This window comes from Phodopus roborovskii, unplaced genomic scaffold (assembly GCF_943737965.1).
Source record: "Phodopus roborovskii unplaced genomic scaffold, PHOROB, whole genome shotgun sequence".
In the NCBI taxonomy this organism is placed as follows: Eukaryota; Metazoa; Chordata; class Mammalia; order Rodentia; family Cricetidae; genus Phodopus; species Phodopus roborovskii.
In genome coordinates this window covers 21,382,359-21,403,659 of record NW_026126410.1, presented here as the reverse complement: position 1 = coordinate 21,403,659, position 21,301 = coordinate 21,382,359, and the positions used below count along the sequence as shown (strand labels likewise).

The 21,301-nt window shown below is 37.9% G+C and overlaps 1 protein-coding gene across 1 annotated transcript in view; it reads left to right on the top strand.

Moving 5' to 3' along the window:
* Positions 1-3,655: 3,655 nt before the first annotated feature.
* The window catches only part of Il7r (interleukin 7 receptor), a 28,144-nt gene continuing 10,498 nt past the window's right edge, over positions 3,656-21,301 (top strand). Inside the window, exons 1-3 of the mRNA XM_051182531.1 lie at positions 3,656-3,862; positions 7,799-7,937; positions 19,372-19,529. Of these exons, the coding sequence (XP_051038488.1) occupies positions 3,781-3,862; positions 7,799-7,937; positions 19,372-19,529 (379 nt within the window). The 5' untranslated portion in view covers positions 3,656-3,780. The remainder of the gene's footprint in view (positions 3,863-7,798; positions 7,938-19,371; positions 19,530-21,301) is intronic.

Genomic DNA, 21,301 nt, shown 5'->3' with positions numbered 1-21,301 from the left:
ATTACCATTGCTCACCCACAGTCTCTAGAAGGATTAGTGATGCTTCTCACTTTTCTTTAAGCTCACAGTGCTTTATTTAGATATCTTTTAGATTTCTGTCTGATGTCCTTTCAGCTATCTCCAGCCCCACCCAAAGAGTGTAAGCACACTAGAGGAAATCCTCTGAGCAAACCAGCACATGCTGTACCAAAATATTATGTCTTGACTTTGTTCTTTTACACCATCACAAATAAAGGAAAGAGATACAATCAAAATAATAGTCCACTTAAATGATAAACAAGAGAATTTAAAGAGACATGACCCAATTGCTCAACCACGGAGTGACAGCCCATGAGAAGCTTATGAGATCTGGAAGATACACACATATATTTTACCTTAACTACTATATAGTTTTGAGAATTTATCATGGGAGATTTCTCGAAAGCATGCATGTTAAGTTTAACGCGCAAAACACACTGACATTGTGAATAAAATGTTTTTCTAATGAAGCTTTCAAAACAAGATAAGGACACAAGCATATATGGTTACCCAATTTCCCAAATCATCTCTTATTTCTGTTTGGAGAATATTTGAAACTTCAACAAAAGATCCAGACACATAGCAGGGATAGAATATGCCACCTTAGTTAAGTTATTTCCCTAAAACTTCTCTATGGTGTGTAATCAAGAACATGACATTATAACAGGTGCAAATCACATCTGCCTATGAAATCCCCTGAAACTTGAGGAGGAGTTTTTAGACAAAGTGCAAATAACCCATCTCCACTTACAGATAATATCATAAGTCGTGACAAGAGAAACTAAGTCATTCAGCTTCCAAGGACTAATCATAGTCAAACTCTGAGATGCTTTGTTCATCTTAGCCAATTTATAAGCCCATGTAATGGTGGCAATATAACAGAAGTCCATAACTTCCTACCCACTCACATGTTCTCAATTCCTTCCTTTATGATCAGTCTTCACAGAGAAAGTCATCATGAAACAAACAAACAAACAAACAAACAATCAACTGTGATCTGTGGTCTGGATCCAGGTTTCCTGATTCCTTGGAAGATCTGGAAAGGTGTTGTCCATCAGTTATGACAGGACACATATCCTGATAATGAACTTTAAAAAAAAATCCAATTCTTACCAAAATGTCAACCATTCTTAGCAAATACCAGGACTTCATCTGCTGACCATATTGAAAACAAGTTGGGTTGACATACAACTTTAGGCACAGTCTGAATTATGGCTGCTCAGACTCCTATCCTACATGCCTTGGAGCCAATAAAGTTTATATGGAGCCTATGTTACTGAGAAGTTTGTAACTAATGTGTTAAAACTCTGAAATATTGTGAGAGAGAAATTATGTAGTTGTTTAGAGATCAGAAGATGTTTTCTGACATCAGATGGTGAAAGTTTTACTGTTTGTGCATCACAAGATTCCCTCTTTGCTCACTCATCTTTGCTATTGTTGATTAGATGAAAGCAGCTGTAGTAAATTTAAGAAAAATTGAGTAACACTGAATTCCAATTATGATTTGTGAAACAAGGTAAAGGATCAGATTTTGTTCCTGGCTCATAGTTTGCCAACTTAATAAACCCTGCACGCCTGTAGTATGTACAGGTATATACTAGAGATATGTAGAGGACACAGTGGAAACACTGCTGCTTTTGTATGCTGAAAGACTTAGTATAAAATATTTTAAATGAACCTTCAGTGATTTATGAAGTATGAAATATTTATTTTGTAAATGTATTTGTTTTTAGAAATCGCATATATGCATACAATGTATTTAAATCACAACTATCCCCTACTTCCCCCAGGGAGCCCCTACTGTCATCACAACTTCATTTCCTCTATTTCCTTAATAACCCACAGAGTCCAATTAGTGTTGCTTTTGTGTTCATGAGTATAGGGCTATCTACTAAGACTGGGGCAACCTACCATGGAACACACACACATACTCTCTCTCTCTCTCTCTCTCTCTCTCTCTCTCTCTCTCTCTCTCTTACTCACTCACTCCTTCAGTATTTATCAAGTTGCTAGGGATAGAGACTCGAGAGTCCCTGGTCTACCCATGTTAGAATGTTGATTGGCTTGTTCTTGTTCCAGTCTTGTGTAAGCAACCACAGCTACTATGAAATTGTGAGAGTGAAGGTCCTATCGTTGCTAGAATAGATGATTTCACAGTATCTCTCTCAGGGCTCTGGCTCTTCCAATCTTTCCTCCTCTCTTCTCTATTGTTCCCTGAGCCTTCGAGGGGAGTGACTCATGGCTGGTACTATAAAACTGGTAAATAACCTATGCCTTGGGAGGACATAAGTCATAGAGTAAAGTATACTAGTCTTACTTTGTTACAAAGAAATAGTATCAAAATGTCTTCTAGATATTTGTCTTTACACCCATAGAAGAGTACAACTTCATCTCTCATCAGTTAATGGAGAGTGCCAACTTCTCAGAGAGTCAAGAACTGAGTATCCACTAAGTATTCAGCCCTAAGTGGAAGAGCTATATCCTAGAATCATTTTTCTAAAACCAAAGTCTCTTCAAACAGCCAACTGATGAACATGGTGAGTTTGGGATTTTGCCTTGTGATCCTTCCTTTATTAATTATTATTATTATTATTATTATTATTATTATTATTATTATTTTCTTATTTTACATATTGATCACAGTTCCCTCTCCCCTGCTCCCTCCCTACCTCCATGCCCTCTGACCCCACTCCCATCCCACCACCACCACCCCCACTCCACAGAAGGGTGATGCTTTCCGAGAGAGTTCAACAAATTCTATCAAGTCATTTGGAGCAAGGCCCTCCCTCCTGCCTCTAGGTTAAGGGAGTATCCCTCCATGAGGAATGTGCTCCCAAAATCCTTTTGTGCACCAGGAATACACCATGGTTCCACTGTCAGAGGTTCCTTAGACTGCCCAGGCCTTCTAACTGAGACCCATGTTCAGGGTGTCAGAGTAGAGGTCCAATGCTGGTTTCCCAGCTATCATTCTGGGGGTCTATTAGCTCCCCCTTGCTCAGGTCAGCTGTCTCTGTGGGTTTCTGTAGCCTGGTCTTGCCCCCATTTTCTTATCACTCCTCACTCTCTGCATCTGGATTCTAGGAATTTGGCTCAGTGTTTAGCTGTGAGTGTCTGCGTCTGTTTCCATCAGCTACTAGATGAAGGCTCTATGATGGCAGATAAGTTAGTCATCAATCTCATTATCAGGGAAGGGCATTTAAGGTAGCCTTTCCACTGTTGCTCAGATTGTTAGTTGGGGTCATTCTTGTAGGTCTCTGAACACTTCTCTAGAGTCAGTTTTCTCTTCAAACCTATAATGGCTCCCTCTTGTATAGTCTCTCTCTCTCTCTATCTCTCTCTCTCTCTCTCTCTCTCTCTCTCTCTCTCTCTCTCTCTCCCCCCCTCTCATCTATTCCTCCCCTGACTCAATCTTCCTAGTTCCACATGCTCTCCTCTCCTCCTTGTGATCCTTTTAAAATGGGCCCTGAGATCACTTGGACCATCACTTCAAATCTAGAACCTTGCTCAAAAGTAAGCAGTTAAGTTTGGGTGCTGTAAGGAATACTGATACAAAAAGAGTGTCACATTCTACCTTTCTGTTTCCTCAACCTCTGCTTACACCAGCAATCCTTTCTCTCTGACTTCCTGTTTCTAGCACTTGTCTTCTGTGATGTGTTCATAGTTCCCTGTCTGTGGTTAAGTAGACACAGAGCTGGGTTAAGTCTCCCTCTCTCATTCATTTGCACACACACACACACAAGAGTGCTTCTCTCTTCTCTCAGAATGATGGTTCTGGGTAGAGCTTTTGCTACGGTTTTCTGTTTACTTCAAGCTGTTTCTGGAGAAAGTGGCAATGCACAGAACGGTGAGTCATTTCCAACTTTTTTCTTAAAGGATTTCAGATCACCTCTAGCATAGATGATCAGGTTATTCTGTTCTCTAACAAGCTAGAGCTGGGCAGCAAGAACTTAGCATGTGTTTGCTTATGTCGTATACAGTCACTAGGACAGAGAGCCTGAGGATAATACAGCAGATGGCTTGTAACTCACAAGAACTGTTAAAAAGCAATATGTCTCACTCCGACTCTGGCTCATAAATGTGGATAGATCCTGGTGCCCTAGAAAAGAACCTAATATCAATCCTCTGATTGTGCTTTTTGGAGAATCTTTTCCCAGCCTGTACCTGCCTGAAAGTTATCTTTTGTCTTGCTTAACTATTTATGGAGTTCTAATTTATGGAGTTCTAAAACCATAATATCCATATTAAATTAATGGCCAGAAGCAACAGGTTTGTGTATTCACCAGAATTATATTTCTAGTTTCTAAACATAGGAGTTACTTAAACCTCCAATTTGTTTCTACAAATTAGGCTATTTTCACACACACACACACACACACACACACACACACACACACACACCTACCACACCACGACACACCCACCACACCACACTCTGCCTTGCCTCTTTAGTGAGGGATTAAAGGTATGCACCAGCATGCCTGGCCCACATGTACATTTGTAAACTGGGTATAGAAGCACACACCAGTAATCCCAGAGCAGGGGAGGCTGAGACAGAAAGATCATGAGTTTCGAACCAGCCTAAGTTACAGAGTGAAAGCCTGTCTAAAAATGCATGGGTTTTTTTTTTTTCCTTCATAGACAGTATCAATACAGATAAGTCTAATGACTCAGCTTAGTTCTTTTTAGTCAGGTTCCATTAGTCATGCTTTCCTACGTGTAGATATTTGTGTTCATTTACCTAGTAATTAGTAAGGATGGAAAACCCTCGAATTTACTTACTAAGGGAATTGTCAGATGAGTGACACTTTTTGCTGCGACTGAGCATGAGTCACTTTGGGAGGGAGAGTCATTATCTCATGTGAAGTGTGTGCAGACACATGGCAGGAAGCACGAGAGCTTCATTGCTGTTTGGCACAACACTTCACCACTATGTCTTCCTGCTGGCTGTACTGTCTCTAGCAGGAGTGAAAAATCCTGTCTGAAGACTGGGTTTTCACTTCTGCCTTTTAAATTTCAAAAAAAAAGTTTGATTAGAAAGCATGGAGACGATCGCATGATAATATAAAAATACTTTCCACTTCATGCTTAAAGGAATTCACAAGTAATCTGCTATTGTTTGTTGAAGGGTAAAGCTTGTTTTCTAATAACCATGAGGATGAGCAAAACAAGCAAAGGAAACGTCAAAAGCCCAAACAGTTTACACTGCCTTGCTTATACAATGTATTCCAAATATTTTAAATTTCTATACTTAGAATTTTTATCAAATGCTTAGATATTACTTAAAGATTAAGGATACCTACTATTGAATGCTTAATACATTAACTTACCATTCCATGTAATGTCAAAACCACAGTGGGAATAATAGCTTCAGTTGACACATAATTTTTTCCAAAGGAATTCCAAATGCTGCATGCTTATCTGCATAATTATCATTCACGCATTACCTGTTCATGCTGATTTCTCAAAGACTGATAAGAGAGCTCTCACACACCGTATGAGAACATACAGTGATCTGAGAAAAATTTTGGTGTAGATCTATCTATTCACTGACTCCTATAGAGTGCACAAATGCATCGGACCATGAGGGTTGGGAGTTTGAGTATGCAGAAAGGGGGTACAGCAGCTACAATGTTAGGACAGTGAGGACTCGTGCACATCTGCCCCAAAATGACAGAACTTAACCACTGCATACCCTAGTCTTAGGTAAGAGATCTTCAGCTCACAGCAGGTAGAATAGTCTCCCACAATGGCATGTGATTTTGCCAGTTTTTGTTAGGAATGCTCCTTTGAGTATTACATTACAAAACAACTGTGCCCCATAACAACACCTGTTAAAGATCCAACAAACTGGTCATTCAAACACAGCTACTTTGATCGCAGGAAATTTTGTATGTTCACTTATTTGTGTATTGTGTGAGATAATGTGAGACATACTTTGCCAGACTAGGTAGTTGGAGTCTGGGGAAGTCCTCTGGTGCCTGACATCTATGGAAGTGTGCTTTCTCTGGCTCATGTCAAATATGAGGAAATTGTGTAATAAAGATGACTCACAGGATGTCTATATCAAAATAGAAATTTGTGTGTGTGTGTGTGTGTGTGTGTGTGTGTGTGTGTATTACACAGAGTTGGTGAAAGATCTGAGTATAAGACAGTGTGAGAGCTGAGTGCTGTCATGCAAGGGTAGGCAAATCCACATGCTTTGAAATATGAAATCAACTGTGGGGAAAGTACACTACACAGAAAAATGGGTATAGAAACTTGCTGATGTTCCAGTTGTAGCATGACTGGGTTCTGGGGATACTTAGAAAGTCAAATGCCTGTGACTGCACCCACCATCCATATCCAGGGGACCTGTTAGCTTTATTGGTTAAAATAGTCACTTACCTGGTTGGTCTATTTGCAGCCAATTTTATTAAAACTCCCACAGACCTTTGGAGTTCATTAAACTGCATATAGGTGCCAAGAAATGGGATGGAGCCCATTGTTATTATGTTCTGTTTCCATAATAAAACCTGAAAAGCATAAAAATCTTTGTTTTGGGTGAGAACAAATACCTGGAAGTTGCCAGAGTCTCTCCACATTCCACCATTCTGACTCAAAACTTTGATTACTCTAGATTTTCCTGGTCCTTATTGAAATGTACCCCTTGGAAGATTTTTCTGAGTTTATTCTGCTATTAAATATGCTATTACATGTATACACACACACACAAATACCTATTTAATCATGGGCTCTACAACTCAGATTAGGAAATCAAATGATATCTTTAACAAATTGTGGTTTCCAAAAGTGCCTATACAGACACAAAATTCCATTTCCTACTTTCTATAGAATACAGTATCTGGGAGAAAAATCTAATTACGTAGTCACAAACTTTGGTATCTTCAGGGTTTACTGTTTTATAGATACAGTTGTCTCTGTCAGTCATTAATACAAGATTCTTTCGATTCCAGCACAATGAAGACATCCCTATTATACTTAGTTGCAATGCCCTTTTAGGTAATAAGAAGCAATCTTATAAAAATTTGAACTTACAGCTCAAATATTTATTATCATTTTCTATTTGAAAATAATACTTGGAAGGGAACAAATGTAGACCAACATTGAAAACTAAGGTTGGATAAGGTGCATATGAAAGAAATACAGAAACTTCTTATTTGAAATGTGTAAACACTTCAATGTGAAAAAAAGATAATTTCAATATTTTATAATTTCACAGGAGATTGTTCGTCAACATTTAGAACCTTCTGTATCTGCCAGGAGTTGGCTTTCCTGCATTCGTTAGCTCATGTGGCTTAAGTGGAGGATATAGCCTTAATAAATAACTTCTAAATACAGTTTTAAAGTATAGCAAAGAAATTTTGATAAACAAGGAAAGAGGTTTCTCCATCTCCCTTCTAATTTCCAACACTCTAGTCCATTGGTAGAACAACTTAAATGCACCTGAAACTTATTCCTCGACTATGACAAAATTCTACCAGTTAGAACACACTGTACTCTGCACCTGCATATTGGGTTTTTGGTGTGGAACGGTGTGTGTGTGTGTGTGTGTGTGTGTGTGTGTGTGTGTGTGTGTAACTTTGTCATTGTCTTTATCCTGTGTGTGTGTGTGTGTGTGTGTAACTTTGTCATTGTCTTTATCCTTGGAATTTATTTACTTAGATAAAGTATAAGCCCTCCTTCATGTCTGCCACACAAGTGACATTTTATTAAGGAGTATCAGGTTATCAACCGATGCATTCTTTAGCCTCCTTAATAGCTGTGTTGTGTTCTTCCCCAGGAGACCTAGAAGATGCAGAACCTGATGATTATTCCTTCTGGTGCTATAGCCAGTTGGAAGTGGATGGAAGTCAGCATTCACTGACTTGTGCCTTTGATGACCCAGACACCAATAGCACCAATCTGGAATTACAAATATGGTGAGGAAGATAGTTTCCAGTGTCCTTAGATACCTGTCTCTTGTCTCTCTTCATATATGTTCCTTTCCACTTCTGCAAAGGAAGGAGTTTCTGTTCTAAGTATCAAATACTAAAATTTATTGGGGTCTCAAAACTTCCCGAAATACTTTGTCCATTGCCAAATATGAAAATGAAGCAAGTCTCACTTCATTTGCTAGTTCCCAAGGAAACATACAAATGGTGCTTTGTTTTTTGTTTTTTTTTTTTATTATTTATTCATTCATTCATTCATTCATTCATTCATTTACTCACTTTGGTTTTTCTTTTTTCTTTTTATTTAATTTTATATAACAAAGTCCAATTAAATGAAAACAAACATTTATACACAATATTTGGGAATTTGGGCGTCGTTCTTTCCAAACTACTTCCTGCTGGTAAGGGGCGCTGTCTTGGGGGATTCGAAGAAGATTCAGATATCCTAGCTGTAGTCTGTAGGGCTGTTTTGTCCAGCTATTTGGAATGTAGGATCAGCTTGTACTCTGTTTCAGGCAGTCTGGCATGATCAAACCACATTAGTCTGGAAGGAATCTACATCTTTTCATTTTCTGTGCAAACAAAAATAGAAATCCTTTTCCCCAGTAACTTGTTCTTCAACTTAAATTTTGGAGTCAAAGCGTTTTTTTTTTTAATTTATTATTTTACATGTCGATCCCAGTTCCCTCTCCCTCCCTCCCTCCCTCCCCTCCAGCCCTCCCTCCCTCCTTCCCTCCCTTTTGCCCTCTCTGCCCTCTCACATGCACTCTAAACACCCTCCCCTCCCAACCCCCCACCACAATACCATATGTAGGGGAATGCCATCCAGTTGGGGTCATGTAGATCTGACAGGTCCTGTGAAGTAGGGACTAGGGCTTCTCTCCTATCTCTAGAATAAGGCAGTTATCCCTCCATGGGGCATACGTTTGCAAAGTCCTTTTGTGCATCAGGGATACATCCTGTCTCCACTGTCTGAGGTCTCTTAGACTGCTCAGACTTCTGGCTGAGACCCATATTCGGGGGGTCCGAGTCAGTCCCCTGTTGGCTCCCCAGCTATCAGTCTAGTGGCCCTTAGCTCCTCCTTGTTCAGGTAAGCTGTCTCTATGTACTTGTACCGCATGGTCTTGTCCTCTCCATCTGCTTCTGGGTTCTAGTTCGACTCAGTGTTTATGTATGGGTGTTTTCTCCTATTTTCAACAGGCATTAGTTGAGGACTCCATGGAGAAGTTAGTTGTTGATCTCACTCTCCGGGAAGGGCATTTATGATAGCCTTTCCACGGGAGCTGAGATTGTTAGTTGGGAGCAGTCTTGTAGTTCTCTAGACCTTTCTTTGTGTTCAACTTTATCTTCAAACCAATATTGGCTCCCTCTTTTATGTTCTCTCTCTCTGTCTCTGTCTCTGTCTCTGTCTCTCTCTCTCTCTCTTTCCTATTTTCCATTCCTAACCAGGCTCAATCCTCCTGGTCGCACATGCCTTCCTCTCCTCCCCCCTCATTTTCTCCTACTTCTCTCTCCATTAGCTGTCCTCCCCCACTTTACCTGAGGTCTGGGGGACTTGTCCCTTCCCAGTTCTGTGAGGGACTTTATATGAATCTCTTAGAATACAACTTGTATCCTAGTTCCTCTGGTGATGTGAATTATAGGCTGGTGATCATTTGATCTAGGTCTAAAATCCATATATGAGTGAGTACATACTGTGTTCCTCTTTTTGTGACTGGGTTACCTCATTCAGGATGGTTTCTTCAAGAGCCATCCACTTGCCTGCGAATTTCAAGATACCATTATTTTTTTTCTGCAGAGTAGTATTCCATTGTGTAGATGTGCCACATCTTCATTAACCATTCTTCAATTGAGGGGCATCTAGGTTGCTTCCAGGTTCTTGCTATTACAAATAGTGCTGCTATGAACATAGTTGAACAGATGTCTTTGTTGCATTGATGTGAATCCTTTGGGTATATGCCTAAGAGGGGGGATTGCCGGGTCCTGTGGTAAACTAATTCCCATTTTCCTGAGGAACCGCCATACTGATCTCCAAAATGGCTGTATGAGTTTGCACTCCCACCAGCAGTGGAGGAGTGTTCCACTTTCTCCACATTCTCTCCAACATAAGTCATCATTGGTGTTTCTAATTTTAGCCATTCTGGCAGGGGTAACATGGTATCTCAAAGTTGTTTTGATTTGCATTTCCCTGATAGCTAAGGATGTGGAGCATTTTCTTAAGTGTCTTTCAGCCTTTTTGATTTCCCCCATTGAGAATTCTTTCTTCAGTTCTGTACCCCATTTTTTAATAGGGTTATTTGGTGTTTTGTTGACTAGTTTCTTGAGTTCTTTGTATATTTTGGAGATCAGCCCTTTGTCGGATATAGGATTAGTGAAAATCTTTTCCCAGTCAGTGGGCTGCCGTTTGGTCTTGTCAACTGTGTCCTTTGCCTTACAGAAGCTTCTAAGTTTGAAGAGGTCCCATTTATTAATTGTTTCTTTCAGTGTCTGTGCCCTGGAGTTATGTTCAAAAAGCGGTCTCCTATACCAATTTGTTCAAGGGTACCTCCTACTTTCTCTTCTAAGAGGTTCAATGTGGCTGGATTGATGTTGAGGTCTTTGATCCATTTGGACTTGAGTTTTGTGCATGGCGACAGACATGGGTCTATCTGCAGTCTTCTACACACCCTCATCCAATTGTGCCAACACCATTTGTTGAAGATGCTGTCTTTGCCCCATTGTATAATTTTAGCTGTTTTGTCGAAAATCAGGTGTTCATAGGTGCGTGGATTAATATCAGGATTTTCAATTCGATTCCATTGGTCTACCTGTCTATTTTTATGCCAATACCAGGCTGTTTTCAGAACTATAGCTCTGTAGTAGAGCTTAAAGTCAGGAATGGTGATGCCTCCTGAAGTTCTTTTATTGTATAGGGTTGTTTTGGCTATCCTGGGTCTTTTGTTTTGCCATATAAAGTTGATTATTATCCTTTCAAGGTCGGTGAAGAATTGTGGTGGGATTTTAATGGGAATTGCATTGAATCTGTAGATTGCTTTTGGTAAGATTGCCATTTTTACTATGTTTATCCTACCTAACCAAGAGCATGGGAGGTCTTTCCATTTTCTGGTATCTTCTTTAATTTCTTTCTTTAGAGTCACAAAGTTCTTATTATATAGATCTTTTACTTGTTTGGTAAGCGTTACACCAAGATACTTTATGTTGCTTGTGGCTATTGTAAAGGGTGATGTTTCTCTGATTTCTTTCTCAGCCCCTTTGTTGTCTGAAAAAAAATAGGGCTACTGATTTTTTTTGAGTTTATCTTGTATCCTGCTAGTTTGCTGAAGGTGTTTATCAGCTGTAGGAGTTCCCTGGTAGAGTTTATTGGGTCGCTTATGTAAACTATCATATCATCTGCAAATAGAGACAGTTTGACTTCTTCCTTTCCAATTTGGAATTTGAATCCCCTTGATCTCCTTTTGTTGTGTAGTTGCTTTAGCTAGAACTTCAAGTACAATATTGAAGAGATATGGAGAGAGAGGTCAGCCTTGTCTTGTTCCTGATTTTAGAGGAATTGGCTTAAGTTTCTCTCCATTCAGTTTGATGTTGGCAGTTGGTTTGCTGTATATTGCTCTTATTATGTTTAGATATGTTCCTGACAAATGGTGCTTTGTATCTCAGAGATTCTACATCCTCCATATTCACAGTGATTTAAAGACTATATCTCCTAGAACATTCCTTTAAGGTAGTGGATTATTTTCAAATTCTATTATGTGGTGTAGTTGCCAGGAATCTTGTTGCATTGCCAATGCTTAGTAACTTTTTGACTTTCAGCAAGTTTTTGTAACTTATATATTCCTCAATTGCTTCATCTGAAAATTGAGAGACTGGATCTCACAGGAAGATTATGGTGTTTAAACAATTTAATATGTGTAAAGAGCTCAAAGAAGCATCCAACATTTAATTAGTGATTTCTCTTTTTTTATTTAATTTATTTTACATGTCAATCCCAGTTCCTTCTCCCTCCCTCCCTCCCTCACATTTACCCTTTCTGCCCTCTCACATGCACCCTGACCACCCTCCCCTCCCATCCCCCCCACCCCAATTCCATATGTAGGGCAATGCCATCCAGGTGGGGTCATGTAGATTTGACAGGTCATTTGAAGTAGGGACTAGGGCTTCTAAAGAACATTAAATGATAACTCTATGAATATATATTGAAAGTACCCACCCCCTTGAAACTGCCTGTTAATTCTAGATGATCTAATCAATGGAAATTTTCCAATAATTCATAAGACCACATTGATTCTTGTTTTCATATGGCCTGAGAGGAAAGAAAATGCAAACAAAGCTTTTGGTCTGAAAGTTAGTAAAGAACTCAGGGAGTTTTATCTTTTTCCTCACCCACCAGTCATTGCTTGTTGCCAAGGGTTATTATCTCTGGTGAGTTGAAAAAAATACTCTAATATGAAATTCTGACTCATGGCTATTTCCAAATTCATATCAGATGACCTTTTTTTTTTTTTTTTTTTTTTTTTTTTTTTGGTAAGTTTCCAGACGAGGAAAGTATGCAAGATCTGCAGTAGTAAAAGAAGTCTTCTTAAATTCCATGATCACTAAGGCAGTCCTCTGCCACCTACAATCAAATAAGTTTTAGCTTCTGACTTTACGGAATTTATAGCAGTTTTGAATCTATGCAGCACTTTTTCATGTAGCCATAGGATGAACAAAATCTTGGGTTTAAATGTCATGATATGTCCTCACTCTGTTTTTATTATTGCATTTTTATGACACACTTTTTGTTTTGTTTTGTTTTGTTTTTTGTTTGTTTGTTTGGTTGGTTGGTTTTTTAAGACAGAGTTTATCTGTATAGCTTTGGAGTCTGTCCTAGAACTAGCTTTGTAGATCAGGTTAGCCTAAAACTCACAGAAATCTGCCTGCCTCTGCCCCTGGATGCTTGGATTAAAGGTGTGTGTCACCACCACCTGGCTTTATAGCACACTTCCTATAGAGAACAGAAACATAAATACCCAGAGTCTGAAGACATGGCTCAGTCAGTAAATTTCTTGCTATGCAAACACAGGGACATGAGCTAAGGTTCCTGTAAAAGCTAAATGTGGTATCTAAAATCCCACCCTTGAGCTGTGTTGGGGGTGGGAAAGTTGTGAAGATAGGTGGATCCTTACTGCTTAGTCAAGTTAGTCCCATCAATGAGCTTCAGGTTCATTGGGAGATTCTGTATCAAAAGTATAGAGTGGAAAATGAAACAGAAAAACCCCAAGTGTTGACCACTGCTCCTCCTCCTGTGTGTACACACACACACAAAAAAAAAAACCTACCTGCACATGCACACATACAAAAGTATATCTACACATTCCCCATACTCTGACAAAAATAGGATACACATGTCCAAAATCAACCCTCCGACTTGCTAATTCAGCTAAATAACTCATCTAAATGTCCTTCTCGTTTTTTATGGGAAAAAAAGACGCCCCTACACAGAGGTTTGACATTACATTTTCCAGCCAGGTTCTTGGTAAGTTGTCATAAACACTGTGGTTTCACTTGAGCAAGCCATGACTGACCTCTTTGCCCACTTTTGTTCACATCTTTAACCATATTCTTGCCCACTGTAACCAACTTTCCTTTAGTATCTTGAGTTGACCTGACACAGATCTGTCTGTCCAGAGCACCCCTTTGCATTTTCCAATTGGACAGATATTGCTTTAAAATATGTCATAAGATACATTTACTGGGAAACAGAATGTTGATCTCGAATAGATAAAAGTAACTTTTAGAGCATTAACATTTCTGTAAGGCATCTACACTTTGAGTAGAACATCCATGTACCTTCTATGATGAAAAGATGGTAATTAAAGAGTTCTCAATTTGTGTGTTTCTTTTGAAATGAAACTAGCTTTTGTAGAACATATAAATCTGTGAAGTAGAAGTCAGTATTGGCTAAAGCTTTTACACATGTGATGACTATAGATGCTATGTGCCTTCTCTCAGAAAGTGGTAAATTTAACCTCTGCCCTATAGCTGACCACCAGTCTCTCCTCTGGACAGGAAAGGAAGTAGTTAGCTAGCTAGCTTGTTACTTAGTTACTAGTGTTCAGTTAACTTATCTCCAGGGTAGGATCAGATTGATCATAGACTTGAATTACTAGTATACCAATCAACTAGTTCCCAGTTCACAGTGAGAAATACAGTTATTATAAAGATGCAAATATACATGATGGTCCTGTAGGAATTAGTGGGAGAAAGGTAAAAAGGGTACAAAGGTCCAGCAGATTAGATATCAGAATGACACACTATTACTTGGGGGAGCATTCTGCCTTTTCACTCACTGAAATTCTAGTCAGATTTCAGGTCCCTTGAACAACATAGCAGAAGCTCTGGAAAGAGGTACCTGTGATGGAATCCACAAAGCAAAACCAACTAACCCTGCGACCAGGGACAGATATTCAGCCCACCATCACAACAACTGCTTTACAATGGGCTACAGTTGGTGAATGCCTGACCTACAGTAGACAAGGCATCTTTTATGTTAAACTACACAAGACTGGAGGTGTAAGAAGAAGAAAATTGAAATAAAATATAAGTCAAATGATCCTTAACAGACGCTATCATCAGAACCGGTTTTGTGAATATGGCCTAGGGCTGATGTCCCAAGGAATCTCACACAAGATCAAAATCATGAACCATGTATGTACTACTTGGATAGTAAGTAACTATGACCTTCCTCCTGTTCCAAACACCCTAGAACAATTCTGCCCATGTAAGTATAGTACAATCCATAAATCTATGAGCATATAGGTAACTTTGACTTTTCTAAGTAGCATATTTTAAAAAATATTTTTTAGATTTTTATTACATTTAGTGTTTATGCTTGTGTATATGCATGTATGCATGTGTGAGGGAACACAATGTGCACGTGGGGGTCAAAGATAACCTCCAGAAATCTTAGTTCTCTCTTTGCACTCTGTGGGATCAATAAAGAAACTTCCTACTGAGCCATCTTATCAGCCTTCTCTAACAGCATACCATTCAAAATTGAAAAAACAAACTAAATTAAATATGACATGTTTGACTCCATTTGATATAATGAAAAATTATCAATTCAACATGTAACCAACACACGTAGCATACTGAGATATCTTACACTCTTTTGATAGAAAATATTCAAAATGTAGTGCACAATTTACATTTAGATCCCATTGTAATTTGAACCAGATGCATTTCAAGTGTTTTACAAACACATATGAGACAGTAATTATTGTGTCTGAGACTGAGTCTAAAACCATTCCTAAGTCATGCAATACACATTTACAAACCAAATAAATTCTTGTTAAGTGAACTGAGTACTGCCACTGGTGGTGACAGTAAGAATTCTCCAGTTGTATGAAATGAGGTCAATAGCACAGACCAAAGTTGGCCATTGTAATCTGCTTGGTTTTTCTTAGTCTCTTAGCATGGCTTCCTCTCCAAATGGCCAGTTCTTGGATATTGGAGCTGCCCGCAAGGGTCCCAGCTTCACAAAGAGATATATCAGATCCATTATTATTCATCACTTAATAATTTCATTGTCTATGAAATGAGAGTGAGCTGATACTCTTTGTGATCTAGTTTAAGTTCCTAAAATACCAGAAAGCTGTTACAGGTTCAAGACCCATAACTGAATATTTCACTCATATGTAACTTTAAAAGTTTTAATAATTACATCTGGTTTTGATCCCATGTCAAACTTTGCCAAAGCCATGCAGATAACTTCTTCTTTCTGTACAGAGGGTAGGAACTGCCTTATAAAGATTAAAATTTTGTAGCATATTCATACAAGGACTTGTTACTCGGCAATTATAAAAATGCAGTATAAGATAAGCATCATCTAGAATAAACCTCTAAGTGTAAGAAATCAGGTATGAAAGAATAGTAATGTTATTGCATTAATGAGAACTACTCTCTGCTGGTGAAACTCGAAGTGAGAATTCTGGTTGCTCACTGAGCATGGAATTAACAACCACACATATGCAAGGTAACCTTCCAGTGTGAAAGAAATATCCTACACCTAGAACTTGACTGGTAGGTGCAGGTCATACACATTTCTCAAAAATAATTGAAGATTGACACATTTTTCTGGGTACATTTCCCTCCCCACACACAATGAACTGTCAGCGAAGAGGAGGAGGGTTGGCAAGTGAGTGAAAGGGGAATAAAGAAATCATGAAGTTATGTATTCTCACCATAAAAATAAATAATACAGAATGAAAGGAAGATTGCATGTTTCTTCTCTTTTCACATGCCTCAAGTTTAATTTCCCTCTTTTTGAGAAGTGTCCTCATGAGCTTGTTTCTCAGGCAGGCTCTTTGTCCTTCAAGCTCAGTTTGGTCATACCGAAGGGAATATTGGGTTCAGCTAGAAGTAGAGATCTCAGCAAAATGCCTCAATATAAGTTGTGTATACACAAAGACTTCTTACTAACAGGTGTGAGTGTGTATGTGAGAGAGAGAGAGAGAAGGAGTGTGTGTGTGTGTGTGTGTGTGTGTGTATAAGAGAGACTGTGTGTATCCGTCGCTGTGTGTCTTTCTCTGTGTGTGTCTGTGTGTGAGACAGAGATTGCGTGTGTGCATTTGTCTCTCTCTGTAGTACTCTCTATCTCTCTGTCTCTCATTGTGTGTGTATATAGTGTGTGTGATAAGTCCTGGAAACAGAGAAGGTTTGGTGATTTCTTTGGTGAACTGAATGGGTGTACTCTATTTTTTTCTTTTCTTTTCTTTTTTTTAATGTGCTCAAGACCTAATTACCATAAAATTGGAAAGATTGTTTCTTACATTTTTATAGTTCAAATATTTAGATAAAACATGAATAAAATTACATAGAATTGAGGATTATATTTCTACACTAAGATATTCTGAGTCATCCATATTTGTTCTACTTTTTTTCAGTGTTGTTTTGATATATATGACGTGTGTGTGTGTGTGTGTGTGTGTGTGTGTGTGTGTGTGTGTGTGTGTATTCTGGCATTCCACCATAGGTATCAGATCCCTGGAACTAAAATTACAGACAGTTGTGAGCTGCCATGTGGGTTTTGGGTACCAGCTCCTTGGGAAGAGCAGTCAGTGCTCTTAACCAGTGAGCCATCTCTCCATCCCTGCCTCCATTTTAAATTATTTTTTATGTACTTTGGTATTTTACCATGGATGTCAGGTCCTCTGGAACTGGAATTATAGTAGTTTATATTGTTTAAGTGTTGTTAAGATTTTAACTAATCATATATAATGCTGTTATAGGAAAGAGTCTGATTTATCAATAGTAAATGTGTTTGTACAAAGACATAGATCCCGTTGATCTGTCTTGTAATTTTCAGTACAAACTCATTGAATATCTTCTTATAAAGTTTATTTCTAAGTCTTTTATCCTTCCACTGCTACCACAAAGGAACCATCATTTTCGAACTTCATTTTCTAATTTTTTGATGAATTAAAATAGTTCCTATAATTATGTTGGAAATCTTTATAAATTTCCATATGAACAGATAGTTTTTTCTTCAGATAAATGTGGTTTCTTCTTTACAAACATGCATGCACTTGTATTTGCATCCCTTCTCTTATGAATTAAGAAGAACATCCGGTATATTTCTGTGTAGTATATAAGGAGAACTGTCTTCCTTGTCCTGGTCTTTTACCATTGGGCAAACTAGGTAAGTCACATCCCCACGTCTCCGTACTCATTTTTTAGGGATAGTTTTCTTTCCTATACTATATTTTGCTGAGTTTTGGTGCCAGGTTTAATCTTACTTCAAATAATTACATAGATCATCTCTATTTTGGGGGAATGACTTCTATAATACTGGCATTATCTCTTTCCTAAACATTTAATAGAATTCAGCAGCCTATAACCATTAAGAATATAGTGTACTTGTGAGAGTATGTGTTAGTATGAATATGGTTTCTATTCAGAAATTCAGTTTGCATATGGGTCAGTTTCACTAACTTGTATTTTTTAAAAATGTTTTCAAATCAACAAAATTATTACATCAACTCTCAAAAATTGTCAAATTGCCTATAGCTTTGACATACATAAAATACATAATGGTGTCTCTTCTGACATTTCACATACTGGTAACATAATTTATGTACCTATAGTGCCATAGAAGTTATTATGTAGACTAGGCTGGACTCAAATCCACAGCAACCTTCCCACTTCAATCTCCCAAATGTTGACATTAGAGTCACAAGAAACCATACTCAAATTTGCTTTTAGTTTTACCTATCTTGCTGAATTTATTAGTCAAAGTTCCTATGACACTGGGCATGGTGGCATATGCCTTCAGCACTATGGAGGTAGACACAGGCAGATCTCTGTGACATCAGGCCAGCCTTATCTACATGAGTTTTAGGCTAGCCAGAGCTATGAAAAAAAGTTTCTGTCTCAAACAACAAAACACAAAGTCCCTATGAAAACCCCTTAGTTTACTTATTAAACATAATGTAGTTTTTTTGTTTTGTTTGTTTGCTTTTCCTGTTTATTTATTAAACATATGTAGTTTTTTTGTTTTGTTTTGTTTGTTTGCTTTTCCTTTTTTATTTAAATTTGAAACAAGGTTGTTTTGCCCTTCAGTCCCAGTTCCTTTCCACTCCCATCCTCTCCTATAACTGCCACCAAACCCCAGCCCACCCCCTTTCTGTTCCCCATGGAGGATGAGGACTTCCATGGGGAGTCTTCAAAGTCTGTCATATCATTTGGGGCAGGGTATAGGCCCTCCGTCATGTGTCTAGGCTGAGAAAATATGCCTCTCTGTGGGTTGGGCTCCCAAAGGATAAGTACTAAGGATAAATGCTGATCCACTACTAGAGGCTCCCTAGACTGCCCAGTCCTCCTAATTAACACACACATTCGGGGGTCTGGGTCAGTCCTATGCTAGTTTCCCAGCTACCAGACTGGGATACATGAGCTTCCTCTTGTTCAGGTCAGCTGATTCTGTGGTTTTCTCCAGCCTGGTTTTGACCCCTTTGTTCATCACTCCTCCATATGTAGTTTTATGTATGTAACCTTTGCAATCAGTTTAGCATTTCCTTTAATCCCATATGAAGGAACAGTATCAATGATTCTTATAGCCCTAATATCTTTATTTATTCCCAAGAGATAACAATTTCTTTATTATTTAAACATGATTCTCAATGGTCAGTTCTAAAAACTACATGGATTTTTTTTCTACGAGCATGGTTTTACTATTTCAGACTCATTTTCATATAATAATTGTAATGGAACAGGAAGCTATGTTATTTTAATTTATTTTCTTTTTGTCCACAGCATTAGCTCACCTATTCATATACCTGTAGACACTAAAGATGTATTTATACAACTAAAATGTACATAAGATGTTATTTTATTGTGTACAGAAACCCTTTCCTGAATAAAAATTTCTTACTTTTTGTTTCTACAGTGATGCTCTTATAGAGATAAATTGTCTAACTCTTAATAAGCTACAAAAGACGTATTTTATAAAGACAGGAAAATTCCTACTGATTGGTAGCAGCAAAATATGTGTGAAACTTGGAAAGAAGAATTTAACTTGCAAAAGTATGGAAATAGCCAAGATAGGTAAGAAGTTGTGTGTGAAGGTATGGTAGCTGTGGCTTGGATAGCTGCAGACACATGTCTTGACTTTCAGTATGATAAAAAAAAAATAGGCAAATCATAAAAACACTTGGTAAAAAATAGACAATAACAACTTTTCTAACTAGTTTTTAAAGAATGAAAATTTGATCCTTGAATCATGACTTTCTAGTGTGAGAAATATGCTGAGAATGTTTAAACTCAGCTATGGAAGAGGGTTTTTGACATCATACCTACTGATTGGTGGAAACACACATCAGTATCAAGAATGTACCTAAAGTGGAGTCATCTTTCAACTTCCCGCACATCTTTTCTTTTTTGAATTCATTTCTTTTTCTTCCTTTTTTTTTCTTCTTTTTTTATTTTACATACCAATCCCAGTTCCCTCTCCCTCTCTCCCTCCCTCCCTCCCTCCTTCCCTCCTTCTTTCTCTCTTTCCCTCTCTTCCACCCTCTCATGTTTGAATTCATTTATGAAAGCTTTGTAGTCTTTACTCCATTTTCACATAATATTCCAAATGTGCATAGCTAAATTAACAAAACATTTTTAAAATAAATATACATTTTTCCATATTTGTTCAAGTTCTACAGGTGAAAGACAGTTTATGGATGGGAGATAAATGGATGCATAGATAGATGGTGATAGATAGATAGATAGATAGATAGATAGATAGATAGATAGATAGATAGATGAGAGACAGATTGATTTAGATTGATTTTTAGAACTGTTCATGTGATTATGGCAATGTTAAATTAAAAATATTTATTTATTTTAATATCTTTTTACATTCCAATCACAGTTCTCCCACCTCTCCGCCTGCCAAGCCAATCCTCCATCCACTCCACTCAAAGGGCTTCCATGGGGAGTCAACAAAGCCTGGCCCATGAAGTTAAGCAAGTTAAAAATCCTAAAAATGAGCCAGAGGTTAGAAATTCAGGTCAAGTGTGGATATTGCAGACTTGAGTTCAAATTCTCATGGCAAGAAACAAGAATATATTGCATTCTTGAATCTGATTTGTTTCTTAAAAGAATTTCCTTCCTTTTATCTTTCAAGGCCTTTTATACAATGTTAATATAGATTAAACATTATGAAAGGTAATCTGTGTCACTCAAAGTCTACTGACTTAACTGAGCAGTGGTGGTGAACACCTTTAATCCCATCTCTCAGGAGGCAAAGGCAGATGGATCAGTATGAGCCAGCCTGGTCTACAAAGTTAGTTCTAGGACAACTAGGGCTGTTACACAGAGAAACACTGTCTTAAAAATAAAAAACAACAACAAAAATCTACTGACTTAAATTTTAATCATATTTTAAAAACACCATTGGATTGGTATTTAACTAAAAAAAAATGTAAGGACCATAGCCCAGCCATTATGAACTATAATATGATTCTATTTCCAAAGAGAGTAAGTGAATGTAGCCAAATTGATTTGACCCAGAATACATTATTTCATTTTGTTAAACATAAACAGTAAAAAGCAGTTACAATTCAAGTTAAATTACAATTTGAGTTAATGCAATAACAGGTCAAGTATTCATGTTTTTTCTACTTCTGGATATTTTCAAGTAAATATGTCTTGGGAAATGGTCAGAATGATCATATAAATGCAATTTTTGCTGGTTTTAAAGACTATGAACTATTCTCCCCTAGTCTCAAACCTCCTTCCCTACTCTAAAAGAAAGGACAACAGAGCAGTTCTCACTAGATAAGAGGTAAAGTGAGACAGTTACTTCAGCTTTGTTAGCTATGATGATA